This window comes from Pan troglodytes, chromosome 19 (genome assembly GCF_028858775.2).
Source record: "Pan troglodytes isolate AG18354 chromosome 19, NHGRI_mPanTro3-v2.0_pri, whole genome shotgun sequence".
Classification (NCBI taxonomy): domain Eukaryota; kingdom Metazoa; phylum Chordata; class Mammalia; order Primates; family Hominidae; genus Pan; species Pan troglodytes.
This window is the reverse complement of record NC_072417.2, coordinates 22,223,065-22,239,114: the sequence shown is the minus strand read 5'-3', so window position 1 is coordinate 22,239,114 and position 16,050 is coordinate 22,223,065. Positions and strand designations below refer to the sequence as shown.

The following is a 16,050-nucleotide window of genomic DNA, read 5'->3' as shown; positions in this document are numbered from 1 at the left end:
GGCTGAGAAGCAGTGAGTCACAATTGTGCCACTACAATCCAGCCTTGGCAACAGAGGGAGAACCTTTCTCAAACAAACAAGAGGAAGAAGAGGAAGAGGAAGGAGAGGAAGAGGAGGAAGAGGAAGAGAAAGAGAAGGAAGAGGAAGAGGAGAAAGGGGAAGGCAAGAGAAGGACAAGGAGAAGGAGAAGAAGAAGACTCGGGCTCAAGCCATCCTCCTGCCTGAGCCTCCCAAAGTACTGGGATTACAGGTGTGTCACCGAGCGTATTAGTCAGGGTTCTCTAGAGGGACAGAATTAATGGAATACATACAGGAGTTTATTAAGTATTAACTCACAGGATCACAAGGTCCCACAATAGGCCGTCTGCAGGCTGAGGAGCAAGGAGAGCCAGTCTGAGTTCCAAAACTGAAGAACTTGGAGTCCGATGTTGGAGGGTAGGAAGCATCCAGCACGGGAGAAAGATGTTGGCTGGGAGGCTAAGCCAGTCTCTCACATTTTTCTGTCTGCTTATATTCTAGCCTTGCTGGCAGCTGATTAGCTTGTGCCCACCCAGATGAAGGGTGGGTCTGCCTTTCTCAGCCCGCTGACTCAAAGGTTAATCTCCTTTGGGAACACCCTCACGGACACACCCAAGATCAATACTTTGTATCCTTCAATCCAATCAAGTTGACACTCAGTATTAACCATCACACTGAGCCTGGCCAAAGCTGGACTACTTGTAAGCTTTTGTCTGGAACCGTGATTTGGGAGCCAGTGGCCCGAGGACGATGAAAACTATCAGAGGTGGCTGGGCACAGTGGTTCATGCCTGTAATCCCAGCACTTTGGGAGGCGGAGGTGGATGGATCACTTGAGGTCAGGAGTTTGAGACCAACCTGGCCAACATGGCAAAACCAGTCTCTACTAAATATACAAAAACTGGCCAGGCATGGTGGCTCACGCCTGTAATCCCAGCACTTTGGGAGGCCGAGGCAAGTGGATCGCCTGGGGTCAGGAGTTTGAGACGAACATGTTGAAACCCCATCTCTATTAAAAATATAAAGAACTAGTCGGGCATGGTGGCAGGCTCCTGTAGTCCCAGTTACTCGGGAGGCTGAGGCAGGAGAATTGCTTGAACCCGGGAGGTGGAGGTTGCAGTGAGCCGAGATCATGCCACTGCACTCCAGCCTGGGCAACAGAGCGAGACTCCATCTCAAAAACAAACAATCAGAGGCGCTGACTGCAGTGACAGCCATCCGGCTCTGACAGTTCCTGTGCTTCCAGCTTCTTGCTATTTCAGGGGCTCTGGTCTTGATTCTTGAGGTTCCCAAACCTGGTCCTACAGCTCCCCACCTCCTGTCTCTTTAGAGGTTTAGTGGGCGCCCCCTCTCCTGTATCTTTCTAGTGAGTTTTAATGTGCTTTGCTTAGGTAGGGCTGGTTTGTTTCCATTGTTGGCAACAAGAAGGAATTGGTCAAGGAGTCTAAGAAGTTGTCTGGAGAACCAAGAAAAAGATTTCCTGGAAGCATAGGAAGAGTGCGTTTCCGGAAGAAAGATTCATCAAGAATTTCAAACATCAGGGCCAAGTCAAGCAGGACAAGAACTGAAAGGTGCTCCTCAAATTTGCCTATGAAGAGGCCACTGCTGGGGAGGAGTGTGTCAGGCGGCAGTGGAGGGAGGACAGCAAGTGTAAAGGAGACTCTGCAACCTCCACCTCCCAGCTTCAAGCACTTCTCGTGCCTCAGCCTCCTGAGTAGCTGAGATTACAGGCGTGTGCCACCACACCTGGCTAATTTGTGTATTTTTAGTAGAGATGGGGTTTCCACACAACTGGAATACTACTGAGCAATAAAAAGGAGTGAACAGTTGTCCCTCGGCGTCTGCAGGGGATTGGCTCCAGGACCCCCTGCCGACACCAAAGTCCACAGATGCTGAAGTCTTTTCTATGAAATGACATAATGTTTGTATATAGCCTCAGGTATGCTTTAAATACCTAATACAGTGTAAATGGTATGTAAATAATTATACTGTATTTTAAATTTTCTACTGTTTTTATTGTCTTACAGTTATTTTATATATTTCATTTTTTTCAAGTATTCTCCATCCATGTTTAGTTGAATCCATGGATGAGGAACCTGCAGATATGGAGGGCCAGCTGTAGTGATGGGTGCAGCAACATGGATGGCAGCATAATTTCAAAAAATAATATGATAAGTGAGGCCAGGTGAGGTGGCTCACACCTGTAATCCTAGCACTTTGGGAAGCCAAGGCAGGCGGATCACTTGAGGTCAGGACTTCGAAACCAGCCTGGCCAACATGGTGAAACCTCGTCTCTACTAAAAATACAAAAATTAGGCAGGCATGGTGGCATGTGCCTGTAATCCCAGCTACTCAGGAGGCTGAGGCAGGAGAATCACTTGAACCTGGGAGGTGGAGGTTGCAGTGAGTCTAGGTCATGCCGCTACACTGCAGCCTGGGCAACAGTGAGACTCCATCTCAAAAAACAAAAAATTATGCTAAGTGAAAGAAGTCAAATACAAGAGGCTACATGCTATATGATTTCATTTATAAGATATTCTGGAAAAGGCAAAACTATAGGAAATCAGATTAGTAGCTAACAGGGGGTGATGGTGGGAGGAGGTGATTGACTACAAAGGGACATGAGGGACCTTTTTGAGGCAACAGAAATGCTTTATATTGGGAATGTGGTGGTGGTTATGTAACTATACATTTGTCAAAACTCATCAAATTGTACACTTAAAAAGGGTGAATGTTAGTATATGAAAATTATATCTCAATAAACCTGACTTAAGAAAATAATAAAACAAACCTAAAAATGCAACGAGGTGAAAATAAGTCTAAGAAAAAAATAACTTACAGTTTTTCCAGTTCAACGGTCATCATGAGAATGTTCTTAAGTGTTGTAAGTGGGACTTGCGTTGTTCCCACGTCTCTGAAGAAGAAAGCCGAAACAGTCATGATATGAACCCCAATAAAAAATTCTGTACTTAAAAAGATAATTCAAGGACATGTGATTACTTCAATTTTGGCTTCCCTATAAAACAAGCCAGTTCAACAGTTTATTTGCCACAAAATTCCAGAGAGCTCTTATTAAAGAAATTAAAGTTGATTTGCATCATCAAATTAATGATATTTAAGAGTAGGTCTTACACGGTTTTTTTTTTTTTTTACCATTATCTTACTTCTCATTTTCATATTGCATTCACCCATCTTGATTATTTACTCTTTTCTTCCTTTTTAGAATAATGAACACCTTTTCCCCTTTGCTTTCTTGGTTAAGTAATATTCCTCCATGTGTCTACATGTTCCAAATCTATATGGGTTCTTCAACACTGTTCTCTTTCCCCTGCTGGCTATCTTGACCATTACACATCCTTTCCTTTGCCAATAATGTTTTTCAATAACTCAGTTAAAATTTGAATTATGACATTTTAGCCTAAATGCAAAATACTTAATCTTTGATGAAAAATTTAAAAAGAGTATAAATCATCTCATGACTCCCAAGAGTACTATAGTACTTACAGATATTTTAATGCCAGTAATTTAAAGAGATACGAATCTTCAACAGTTGTCAGAGGATTGTGATTGAGAATTCTGAAAAAATGCAGTGGAATTAAAATAACCTGCATTTTCAATGTGTGAAACTGCATAAGAAGTTTACATTCATTTTTTGGTATGGAACTTGTGGGTAAAAAAAAAAATCATTTTCTGTTTTTACCTAATAAATCAACATTAGACTCCGTAAAGCATTATTCCTTTGGGAACTACCTAGATCTCTAGGAGATAAAGTAGAGGAGAGAAAGAGGGGAAAAAAATAGGAAAAAAAAGTGGATAGCAAAGAAAAAAGATGCCACAGAACTTTTCAGGTCAAAAACCCTAGAAGTGACTATGTTGGTAGGAAGCCCTGATTCTGTAGGAAACACTATTTCTAGTGTCCTCCATAATTCAAGTTGCTCATCTTCTTGTTTTGTTTTGTTTTGAGACAGAGTCTTGCTCTGTAGCCCAGGCTGGAGAGCAATGGCTCCATTTCGTCTCACTGCAAACTCCGCCTCCCAGGTTCAAGCGATTCTCCTGCCTCAGCCTCCTGAGTAGCTGGGATTACAGGTGCCTGCCACCACACCTAGCTAATTTTTGTATTTTTAGTAGAGACAGGGTTTCGCGATGTTGGCCAGGCTGGTCTCGAACTCCTGACCTCAGGTTATCCACCTGCCTCGGCCTCCCAAAGTGTTGGGATTATAGGTGTGAGCCACTGAATCTGACCGCTTGCCTTTTATCTTTATAAAGTTATTAAAATTTATGATTTAATTTGCAAAGTTAAGAAAAAAAATAGGACCAATTCTTTTGCTTTATAGCCAAAGAAAAAGGGATAAATCTAAGAGGAGGAACTGGTCAAAACCATACTCCCATCACATACTCCCACTTGTCTTCTTGTATGACATCATAGCCTTTGTTACATTGCATGTAATCACCTGTCTACTTATCAGTCTCCTGGACTATCAGCTCCCTGAGGGCAGAGACCACATCTTATTGTCATTGTCATCCCTGTGCCTGGCATTACGTCTGAAATTTACTAGACATTTAATAAACGTTTATTGAATAAACAAATGACATTTTATTTGTATGTCAATAAAATGAATAAATTCTTTTTGATGCAAATTTTTATTCCAAAATGCTGGAATCGATTTTCTTTTTAATTCTTTAAAGTGAACAAGGAAAAGAAAAGAAACAGGAAGAAATAAAAGAAAATCTGCCTTTAGGTTAACCCAAGAATCATCACCATACTTTTGCAGAAATTATAAAAATAATAATTATTACAGTGAGTATCTATTGGGCTGCTAGGTATTTGTGATCAGCATTTCACATTTAATCCTCACAATGCCTTATGGGCTAGATATTATTATTGCCCTATTTTATAAATGAGGAAACTGAGGCACAGAGACGTTACATAACTTGTCCTACATCACCAAGCTATTAAGAAGCAAAGCTGTAATTTGAAGTCATGTGTTTTAATCTGTATGAAGAAAAAGGGTTTGCTTTAACCTTATGGTTTTTTAATTTTTATTTTATTTCTCTTTCTTTCTTTCTCTTTCCTTCTTTCTTTCTATTTCCCTCCCTGCCTCCTTCTTTCCCTTTCTTCCCCCCTTCCCTCCCTCCCTCTCTTCCTTCCTTCCTGCCTCCCTCCCCCCCTCCCTTTTCTTTTCTTTTCTTTTTTTTTTTTTTTTTTTTTTTTGACAGGAAATGGCACTTTAATAGTTGGGGCCAGGGTGACAGGACCAAGATGGGGCTAGCCTGTGTCAGTCAGGAAGCCTCCCTCTCCTGCTGGGATAGGGCTTGTGGCAGCTCCTCCTCCCCGCTGAGGTCCTAGGCCTGCCACAGGCTAGCATGCCAGTGAGGTCGGTGGCAGGAGCCACCCAGAGGCCCCACAGATGACAGAGCTGAGAACGGGGACTTCACTTCCACGTGTTGCCATTTCCTCACTGGAAAGTCCTTGGGAGGTGGCTGGGCTCAGCCTGAGCTCAGGGCTCTTCGGTGGGTGTTGGGACAGGGGCAGGGCGGGCACTTGCAGGTGGCACAGGCTTCATCAAGGCAGGACATGGGCTTCATCAAGGCAGGAGCCAGAGCACGCGAGCCCTGGCAGGGGAGGTATGGCCCAGGATGGGGCAGGGCCGTGTGCTCCTGGAACGGACATCCTTCTCTGCCAGAGACCTGCTCCCCAAGCCCTGTCCCTCCCAATCCCCAGGCAGCCCACTCTGCCCTCCATAGATGAATCTAATCCCATATATTACAATAAACTGCATTTACCTCTCCCCATTGCCCCACCCTCCCCTACCCTGAGCCAGCGGCCCCCACTTCCTCATCCCCTGGCGGTGGCAGGTGCCCCTCCTCAAGCAGTGCCACATCCTGTCAGCAGCCAGCTGTCCTGGCACTGGCCTGAGGGCCGGGGGACGCAGAGGGCGGGGCTGCGCGGCTACTCCAGGTAGATATCTTCTGTGGGGCAGGTGTACTCCACAAACTGCTTGTGAAACTGCTGGAATGCTCTCCCCACGGACTCTGCCAAGGCTTTGGTGGAGTCTTCAGACACAAAGACGTGGCAGGCAAACCGGCGGTCGGCGAGGTGCTTGGTGATGAACCCAAAGTACTTGTTGTTCTTTGGATGATATCCGCGGAAAGAGATGTTTTTTAACTGGAAAAAGTGGCTACATTTATTCCCCTTGGCCTCCTGGGAGTCATCGGCCTTGACACCTATCTTCACACCCCGCACGCTGATCTCCAGGACACAGCTGGAGGGCGGGTTAAAGTGCACGGTTAGCCGGCGGGTGGTGGCAATCTTTTGCATAGCGGCAGAGAGGACGACATTGCCCTTGTGATAGGGAACCTGGACTGAGCCCAGGAACTTCCCCCGGAACTGGTCCACCCAGTCACTGTTTTTAGCCAGGACTGCCATGTGCTCGGGCTCCTTGGTGACCTCGATGGCGTAATAGGCAGTAAAGATGCCCCGGGCACCAGTGCGCATGTTGTAGGCCTCGTACCAGTAGTCTTCAGCCTGGAGCTCCACTAGCAGAGGGTCATCCACTTCCAGCTCAAGTTCGTCTTCGTGTCGAGGCACAAACCTGAATATGGTCCGGTGGGTCTGCTCCTGCTCCTCCCCGTTGATGATGCAGGAGAACAGCCCGAAGGACTCGGCACTGGAGGAGCGGGAGCGGCCACTCATGAAGATGTTCAGGAACTTCTTGGAGAAATGGACGTCGGGTTCGTCAGGCGTGGAGTCCTTGGAGAGGCAGGCAGGAGGCTGGGGCCGGGAGGCCTCCTCATATTCCTCTCCGATGGCTGACTCATAGGGCGAGGAGACGGAGGCACAGTTGTCGTAGACGATGGCCGAGTCACTCTCGTCACTGTAGTCTCCGAAGCACGGCCGCAGGCTCACCAGCTCCAGCTGCGCGTGCTCATCTACCAGCAGCGTGGGCTGTTGGTGGAGGTCCCTCGATCTGTGGTGGGGGCGGGGCTGCTCTGGGGGGGCAGCTCATCGCTCAGGCAAATGTGTTCATGCGGTGGTGTCTGCTCCCCTGTCTTCAGGGGTGAGGATGATCGAGACACCCGATCCTGCCAACTGTACTTTTTGCCCAGAGAATTATTATTCAGTGTGTCCTGAGACAACTGCACCTGCGGAAAGAGGTTGAGCGTGGTGGGCCGCTTGGGCCGGTACGTGTCCCCGCTGCCCGGGCCCTGGCTCTGGCCTTGGCTCTGGCCCTGGCCGCGGGACGCCGGCTCCTGGCCGGACTCGGCCTTGGGCGGCCCCGCTCCCGGCCGCCGGGCCGCGCGCTCCTCCTCGTCCTCCTCGTCGTCCTCGGCCCCGGGAGTGTCCCCCGTCGCGTCGATCAGGTCCATCTGCAGCATCTCGGCCTGCAACCGGCTCCCGCAGAGCCCTCCCTTTTCTTTTCTTTTGTCTTTTCTTTTCTTCTTTCTTTCTTTATTCTCTTCATGTCCCTTCCTCCCTCCTTCCTTCCCTTTCTTCGTTCCTTCCTCCCTCCTTTTCTTCTTTCTTTCTTTCCTTCCTTCTTCTTTCTTTTCTTCCTCTCCCTCCCTTTCCCTTCTTCCCTCCTTCTTTTCCTTCCTTCCCTCCCCTTCCTTCTTTCTCTCTCTTTTTCTCTCTCTTTTCTGTCTTTCTCTCTTTTCGCCTTCCTTCCTTTTTTCCTTCCTTCCCTCCCTCCCTCCTCTTTCTCTCTCTCGCAAAAAAAGAGTAAGCAGACATGATATCAATATATTCATTTACCTCAAGGACTGAGAATAATGAATTTAGTTCATGCAACTATGATTCTTCTTGTCATTTATTCAAGAAACTTTGAGATTCATTCCCATTATAGCTAAACACTCTTGACACTGGGAATATAAAGATAAATAACTCACAGTCCCCACCCTCAAAGGTTTATAATAGAGTAGGAGAAGGGAAACAGTAAACAAAAGTTTGAAGTGTGATATAGTGAAATATATATATTTGGTCTTTGACCTCATTTCCTCGTATACACTTAGAATCTCCAAAGTGATATCTTCTTGTATGCAAACAAATTGACTGGTAGCTTCAGGATGGGGGCTGGCAGCAAAAGACCAAAGCAGGATTAGAGGGTTGGGACTTTTCTTCCCCACCCCCCAACCTCCCAGGAGGTGAGAGGAGCTGAAGATTAAGTTCAGGGACAGAAAAAGCTGTCCTTGAAAATTCAAGGCCTTGAAAATGCAGAATTAAGTTTGAATATGAAAGGGAATAATAGACCCAGTGCTTTGGGAGGCTGAAGCAGGAGGAACCTTTGAAACCAGGAGTTCAAGACCAGCCTGGGCAAGGTAGGGATGCCCTGTCTCTACAAAAAAAAATAGAAAAATTAGCTGGGCATGGTGGCATATGCCTTTAATCCCAGCTACTTGAGAGGCTAAGGTGGGAGAATCATCTGAGCCCAGGGAGGTTGAGGCTGCAGGGAGCCATGATTGCACCATTGCACTCCAGCCTGGGTGACAGACCCAGCACTTTGGGAGGCCAAGGCGGGTAGAACGCAAGGTCAGGAGTTCAAGACCAGCCTGGCCAAGATGGTGAAACCCCATCTCTACTAAAAATACAAAAACTAGCCAGGCGTGGTGGCAGGCGCCTGTAATCCCAGCTACTTGGGAGGCTGAGGCAGAGAATTGCTTGAACCCGGGAGGCAGAGGTTGCAGTGAGCCAAGATCATGCTGCTGCACTCCAGCCTGGGCGACAGAGTGAGGCTTTGTCTGAAAAAAAAAAGAATAGATTTCCTGTGACCAATTTCGATATTATTTATTTTTAGCCAAACTTATTGACCCAGAATGACCAGTTTAGATAAATCGTGGTCCTGGGATGGAACACAAAAAAGTGGAATTTTATTAGAAAAGGAGAAGGGGAATGGCTATTGAACATTGATGTTGTGTTCAATATAGTGAGGGTTTTTTATTTTGTTTTTTGAGACAGGGTCTCAGGGTCTTGCTCTGTCTCCCAGGCTGGAGTGCAGTGCAGTGGCATGATCATAACACTGTAGCCTTGAACTCTTCAGGCTCAAGTGACCTTCCCACCTCAGCCTCCTGAGTAGCCAGGACTACAGGCATGCACTGCCACACCTGGCTCATTTTTCAATTTTTGGTAGAGATACGATCTCATTATGTTGACCCGGCTTGTCTCAAACTCCTGGGCTCAAGCAATCCTCCGACCTTAGCCTCCCAATGCACTGGGATTACAGGCACAAGCCACTACACCTGGCCTGAACTTTCTTATTCTAAGGATTTGCAGAGTTTCTGTTTAAGCCATTATCTTCAAATAATGGTTTTAATTTCTTTTTAATCCTTATGTAAAATACCTTCTTTCTTTCTTTCTTTTTTTTTTAGTTGGAATTTCACTCTTGTTGCCCAGGCTGGAGTGCAATGGCACGATCTTGGCTCACCACAACCTCCACCTCCCAGGTTCAAGCGATTCTCCTGCCTCAGCCTCCCGAGTAGCTGGGATTACAGGTATGTGCCACCACGACCTGCTAATATTGTATTTTTAGTGGAGATGGGGTTTCTCCATGTTGGTCAGGCTGGTTGCAAACTCCCAACCTCAGGTGATCCATCCATCTTGGCCTCCCAAAGTGCTGGGATTACAGGCATGAGCCATCGTGCCCAGCCCTATTATTCTTTTTTAAATATTTTTTAAAATTGAGATGGGATTTTGCCATGTTACCTAGGCTGGTATCAAACTCCTGGGCTCAAGCAATCCTGCCACCTCTTTCTCCCGAAGTGTGGGATTACAGGTGTGAGCCAGCATGCTCGGCTCTTTATTTTATTTTATTTTATTTTATTTTATTTTATTTTATTTTATTTTTTGAGAGAGAGTCTTGCTCTGTCACCCAGGCTGGAGTGCAGTGGTGTGATCTCGGCTCACTGCAAACTCCACCTCCCAGGTTCAAGTGATTCTCCTGCCTCCCTCTCAAATACCTGGGATTACAGGTGCCCACCACCACGCCTGGCTAATTTTTGTAGTTTTAATAGAGATGTGGTTTCATCATGTTGGCCAGGCTGGTCTTGAACTGCTGACCTCAAGTGATCTGCCCACCTTTGCCTCCCAACGTGCTGGGAGGGCGTGAGCCACGGTGCCCAGCCTTTTATTTTTTATTTTTATTTTTAATCTGTCTTGATTTTGCTTCCTTCCTAAACAGTTTTGGCTTCGTGATCACGTAAACCAAGAGTCACAAACTGAAATGCCATCAAGGGGCCAAGCAGGTAACAAAATTCAAGTCATACAGGCTCAATGTCTTAGTCACCCCAGGCTACAACAGAATATCATAGACTGGGTAGCCTAATAATACAGATCATTTTCTCATGGTTCTAGAGGCTAGAAAGTCCAAGATCGAGATTCCCAAAGGGTTAAGTTTCTGGTGTTGATGCAGGGCAGGTAAGCCACAAAACTGGGGGTTAGACTGAGAGGGTTCTTGGCTTCACCCAGGAACTAATTCAAGGGCAAACCGAAGGTGTTAGAGGCCAACTTTTTTTTTTTTTTCGGGACAGGGTCTCACTCTGTCACCCAGGCTGGAGTGCAGTGGCTAACTGCAGACTCTGCCTCCTGGGTTCAAGTGATTCTCCCGCCTCAACCTCCTGAGTAGCTGGGAGTGCAGGTGTGCGCCAAAACAACCAACTAATTTTTTTGTATTTTTAGTAGAGATGGGGTTTCACCATGTTGACCAGGCTGGTCTCAAACTCCTGGCCTCAAATGATCCACCCGCCTCAGCCTCCTAGAGTGCTGGGATTACAGGCATTACCCACTGCACCTGGCCTAGATGCCAACTTTTATTGAAGCAGTGGCCTATAGCAATAGCAGAGGGACTGCTCCTTGCAGAGCAGGGCTACCCTGTAGGTAGTGTGACCAGAGTAGCAGCTCAGGGCAGTTCTGCAGTCATATTTACATTGACCTTTAATTACATGCAAATTAAGGGGCAGACTATACAGACGTTTCTAGAAAAAGGCTGATAACTTCTGGGTTGTCAAGTTGTTGCCATTGAAAGGGGTGGTAGGCTGAGCACAGTGGCTCATGCCTGTAATTCCAGCACTTTGGGAGGCCAAGGCAGGTGGATCATGAGGTCAAAAGTTCAAGACCAGCCTGGCCAAGATGGTGAAACACTGTCTCTACTAAAAATATGAAAATCAGTTTGGTGCGGTGGCAGGCACCTGTAATCCCAGCTACTCGGGAGGCTGAGGCAGGAGAATCGCTTGAACCCGGGGGGTGGAGCTTGCAGTGAGCCAAGACTGTGCCACTGCACTCCAGCCTGGGCGACAGAGTGAGACTCCGTCTCAAAAAAAAGGCGGTGGGGTGGTAACTCTGAGTTCTGCCATGGAAATGGTAAGCTGACATGGCGCACTGGTGAGCGTGTCTTATGGAAAGCTGCTTTCACCCTGTCCCTGTTTCAGCTAGTCATCAATTTGGTCTGGTGTCCAAGCCCCATCTCTGGAGTCCAGTTCCACCTCCTACCTCAGCGTGGGCTTTATTACCTGGCTTGCCTTCTTGAAGTGGCCTCATGTGGCAGAGAGAAAGCTAGGGAGCTCTCTGGGTTCTCGTCTCATAAAGACACTAATTCTATTAGATCAGTGCCCAGCTTTATGACCTCATTTGACCTTAATTACTTCCCATAAATCCCTTTTTTTTTTTTTTTGAGACAGAGTCTTACTCTGTCACCCTGGCTGGAGTGCAGTGGCATGATCTCGACTCACTGCAACCTCTGCCTCCCAGGTTCAAGCAATTCTCCTTCCTCAGCCTCCTGAGTAGCTAGGACTACAGGTGCACACCACCATGCCTGGCTAATTTTCGTTTTTTTTTTTTTTTGAGATGGAGTCTTGCTCTGTCGCCCAGGCTGGAGTGCAGTGGTGTGATCTCGGCTCACTGCAACCTCTGTCTCCCGGGTTCAAGCGATTCTCCTGCCTCAGCCTCCCAAGTAGCTGGGACTACAGGCGTGTGCCACGACACCTGGCTAATTTTCTTTTTTTTTTTTTTGTATTTTTAGTAGAGATGGGTTTCACTGTGTTAGCCGGGATGGTCTTGATCTCTTGACCTCGTGATCTGCCTGCCTCGGCCTCCCAAAGTGGTGAGATTACAGGTGTGAGCCACTGCACCCCGCCAAGTTTTTATATTTTTAGTAGAGATGTTTTTAGTAGAGATGGGGGTTTCACCATATTGGCCAGGCTGGTCTTGAACACCTGACCTCAAATGATCCACCCGCCTTGGCCTCCCAAAGTGCTGTGATTACAGGCTTGAGCCATCGCATCCAGCCCCACAGGTAATACTTAATGATGAAAGACTATAAGTTTTTCTCCTAAGATCAGGAAGAAGACAAGGATATTCACTCTTGCCACCTCTATTCAACATTATACTTAAATTTCTAGCCAGGAAATTAGCAAGAAAAAGAAATAAAAGCCACACAAATTAGAAAGGAAGAAATAAAACCATATGTATTTGCATATGACATGATCTTGTATGTAGGAAATTCTAAGGAATCCACAAAACCGTCAGAACAAGTAAACAAATTCAGCAAAGTTGCAGGTGTAAGAGTGATATAAAAAAAATTGGCCTGGTGCAGTGGCTCATGCCTATAATCCCAGCACTTTGGGAGGCCTAGGTGGGCAGATCATGAGGTCAGGAGTTCGAGACTAACCTGACCAACATGGTGAAAACCCATCTCTACTAAAAATACAAAAATTAGCTGGGGGTTGCGGCACGCACCTGTAATCACAGCTGTTCGGGAGACTGAGGCAAGAGAATTGCTTGAACCCAGGAGGCAGAGGTTGCAGTGAGCCGAGATCACACCACTGCACTCCAGCCTGGGTAACAGAGCGAGACTGTCTCAAAAAAAAAAAAAAGTAAATAAATAAATAAATTGTATTTCTATACAGTAACAATTAGCAAGCTGAAAATGAAACTAAGAAAATTCATTTACAATATCGTTTACAAACACACACTTAGGAATAAATTTGACCAAAGTGCTAGACCTTTTTCTTATTTATTTATCTTTTGGTTCCTAAAGTATCCACACCAAACACAAAATAAAGCAAAATCTTTTTTTTTTTTTTTTTTTTTTGAGACGGAGTCTCACTCTTTTGCCCAGGCCGGACTGCAGTGGCGCTATCTTGGCTCACTGCAAGCTCCGCCACCCGGGTTCACACCATTCTCCTGCCTCAGCCTCCCAAGTAGCTGGGACTACAGGTGCCTGCCACTGCGCCTGGCTAATTTTTTGTATTTTTAGTAGAGACGGGGTTTCACCGTGTTAGCCAGGATGGTCTCGATCTCCTGACCTCGTGATCTGCCCGCCTCGGCCTCCCAAAGTGCTGGGATTACAGGCATGAGCCACCGTGCCCAGCCACAAAGTCTTAATAGTAATAAATTAATTTTGCAAAGTTGGAGGATACAAGATCAACGTACAAAAATCAGTTGTTTATTTATTTATTTTTTAAGAGACAAGACCGCACTATGTTGCCGAGGCTAGAATGCAGTGATCATTTACAGGCACAATTATAATGCACTATAGCCTCAAACATGGCCACAAGCAATCCTCCTGACTCAGCCTCCCAAGTAGCTGGTACTACAGGTGGTGCACCACTACACCTGGCTCAGTTGAATTTCTATACACTAGAAATGAACAATCCAAAAATGAAATTAATAAAACAATTCCATTTGTGATGGCACCCAAAAAAAACTTAGGAATGAATTTAACCAACGAAGTGCAAACTATAAAACATTATTGAAAGAAATTAAACTTAAATACATGAAAAGACATTGTGTGTTCATGGATTGAAACACTTACTACTCTTCACATAGCAATGCTTCCCAAATTGATCTACAGACTCAACACAATCTCTATCAAAATCCCAACTACCTTTTTTGCAAAAATGGACAAGCTGATTCTAAAATTCACATTAAATTGTAAGGAACTTCAAATAGACAAAACAATCTTGAAAAATAAGAACAAAATTGGAAGACTCACGCTTCTTGATTCAAAATCTAATTCAAAGTACCAGTAGTTGAGCCCCTGGGCACTGGCATAAGGACTGACATATAGATCAATGGAATAGAATTGAAAGTCCAGAAATGAGTGCTCACATTACGGTCAACTGATTTTTTTTCTTTTTTGAGACAGGGTCTCACTCTGTCACCCAGGCTGGAGTGCAGTGATCAAGGCTCACTGCAGCCTCCGTCTCCCGATCCCCCTGCCTCAGCCTCCTAAGTCACTGGGACCACAGGCATGTGCCACCACGCCCAGCTAATCTTTTTTTTTTTTTTTTTTTTGAGACAGAGTTTCATTCTTGTTGCCCAGGCTGGAGTGCAATGGCGCAATCTCGGCTCACCACAACCTCCGCCTTCTGGGTTCAAGCGATTCTTCTGCCTCAGCCTCCCTAGTAGCTGGGATTACAGGCATGAGTCACCACGCCAGACTAATTTTGTATTTTTAGCAGAAATGGGGTTTCTCCATGTTGGTCAGGCTGGTCTCGAACTTCTGACCTCAGGTGATCCACCTGCATTGGCCTCCCAAAGTGCTGGGATTACAGGCGTGAGCCACCATGTCTGGCCTGCCCAGCTAATCTTTTTAATAATTATTTTTAGAAGTGGAGTGTGCCTATATTGCCCAGGCGGGTTTTGAACTTCTGGGCTCAAATGGTCTTCTTGCCTTGGCCTCCCAAAATACTGGGATTACAGGTGTGAACCATGGTGCCCAGCCAAGGTCAACTGATTTTTAACAAATATGCCAAGACAATTCAATGAGAGAAAGTGTAGAAAAAAAAGTCTTTTCAAACAATGGTCCTGGGACAACTGGATACCCACACACAATAGAATGAAGTTGAACCCTCACCTCATATTATCTGTAAAAATTAACTCAAAATATAACAAAGCCTTTGTTTATAAAACATTTGTTAGACTGAAAAGTAGAAAACTCTTCTTTTTGTTTTTAGATGGAGTCTTGCTCTGTTGCCCTGTTGCCAGGCTGGAGTGCAGTGGCATGATCTCAGCTCACTGCAACCTCCACCTCCTGGGTTCAAGCCATTCTCCTGCCTCAGCCTCTGGAGTAGCTGGGACTACAGGTGCGTGCCAACACGCCCAACTAACTTTTTTTTTTTTTTTTTTGAGACCGAGTTTTGCTCTTGTTGCCCAGGCTGGAGTGCAATGGCACGATCTGGGCTCACCGCAACCTCTGCCTCCTGCGTTCAAGCGATTCTCCTGCCTCAGCTCCCAATTAGCTGAGATTACAGGCATGCGCCACCATGCCCTGCTAATTTTTTTGTATTTTTAGTAGAGACGGGGTTTCTGCATGTTGATCAGGCTGGCCTCGAACTCCCGACCACAGGTGATCCACCCACCTTGGCCTCCCAAAGTGCTGGGATTACAGGCATGAGCAACCATGCCCGGCCCAGTTTTTTATATTTTTTTAATAGAGACAGTGTTTCACCATGTTGGCCTTAGAGGAAAACATAGACATACATCTTTATGACCTTTGGATTAGCAAGTTTTCTTAGATATGACACAAGTGTTTAACACAGGGCTCCCATATGACCCAGTAATTCCATTCCTAGGTATATATGCCAAGAGAAATGAAAACAGAAAAACTTAAAACACACACACATATGGCGAAACCCTATCTCTACTAAAAATACAAAAATTTTGCTGGTGTGGTGGCTCATGCATGTAATCCCAGCACTTTGGCGGGCTGAAGAAGGTGGATCATTTGAAGTCAGGAGTTTGAGATCAGCCTGGACAACATGGTGAAACCCCATCTCTACTAAAAATACAAAAATTAGCTGGGTGTGGTGGCACACGCTTGTAATCCCAGCTACTTGGGAGGCTGAGGCAGGAGAATCTCTTGAACCCAGGAAGTGGAGCTTGCAGTGAGCCGAGATCACACCACTGCACTCCGTCCTGGGCAACAGAGACTCTATCTCAAAAAAAAAAAAAAAAAAAAAAAAAAAAGAAAGAAAGAAAAATTAGCCGGGCATGGTGACAGGTGCCTGTAATCCCAGCTACTTGGGAGATTGAGGTGGCAGG

The 16,050-nt window shown here is 45.9% G+C and overlaps 1 protein-coding gene across 1 annotated transcript; it reads right to left on the bottom strand.

Moving 5' to 3' along the window:
• Positions 1 to 5,190: 5,190 nt before the first annotated feature.
• LOC107969028 (C-Jun-amino-terminal kinase-interacting protein 1-like) lies at positions 5,191 to 7,481 on the bottom strand (the record flags this gene model as incomplete). Its single annotated transcript, XM_054670834.2, is given in 2 exon segments — positions 5,191 to 6,963; positions 6,966 to 7,481. Coding segments are annotated over 2 exon segments (1,512 nt in total), but the record flags the coding sequence as incomplete, so codon positions are not given.
• Positions 7,482 to 16,050: the final 8,569 nt, after the last annotated feature.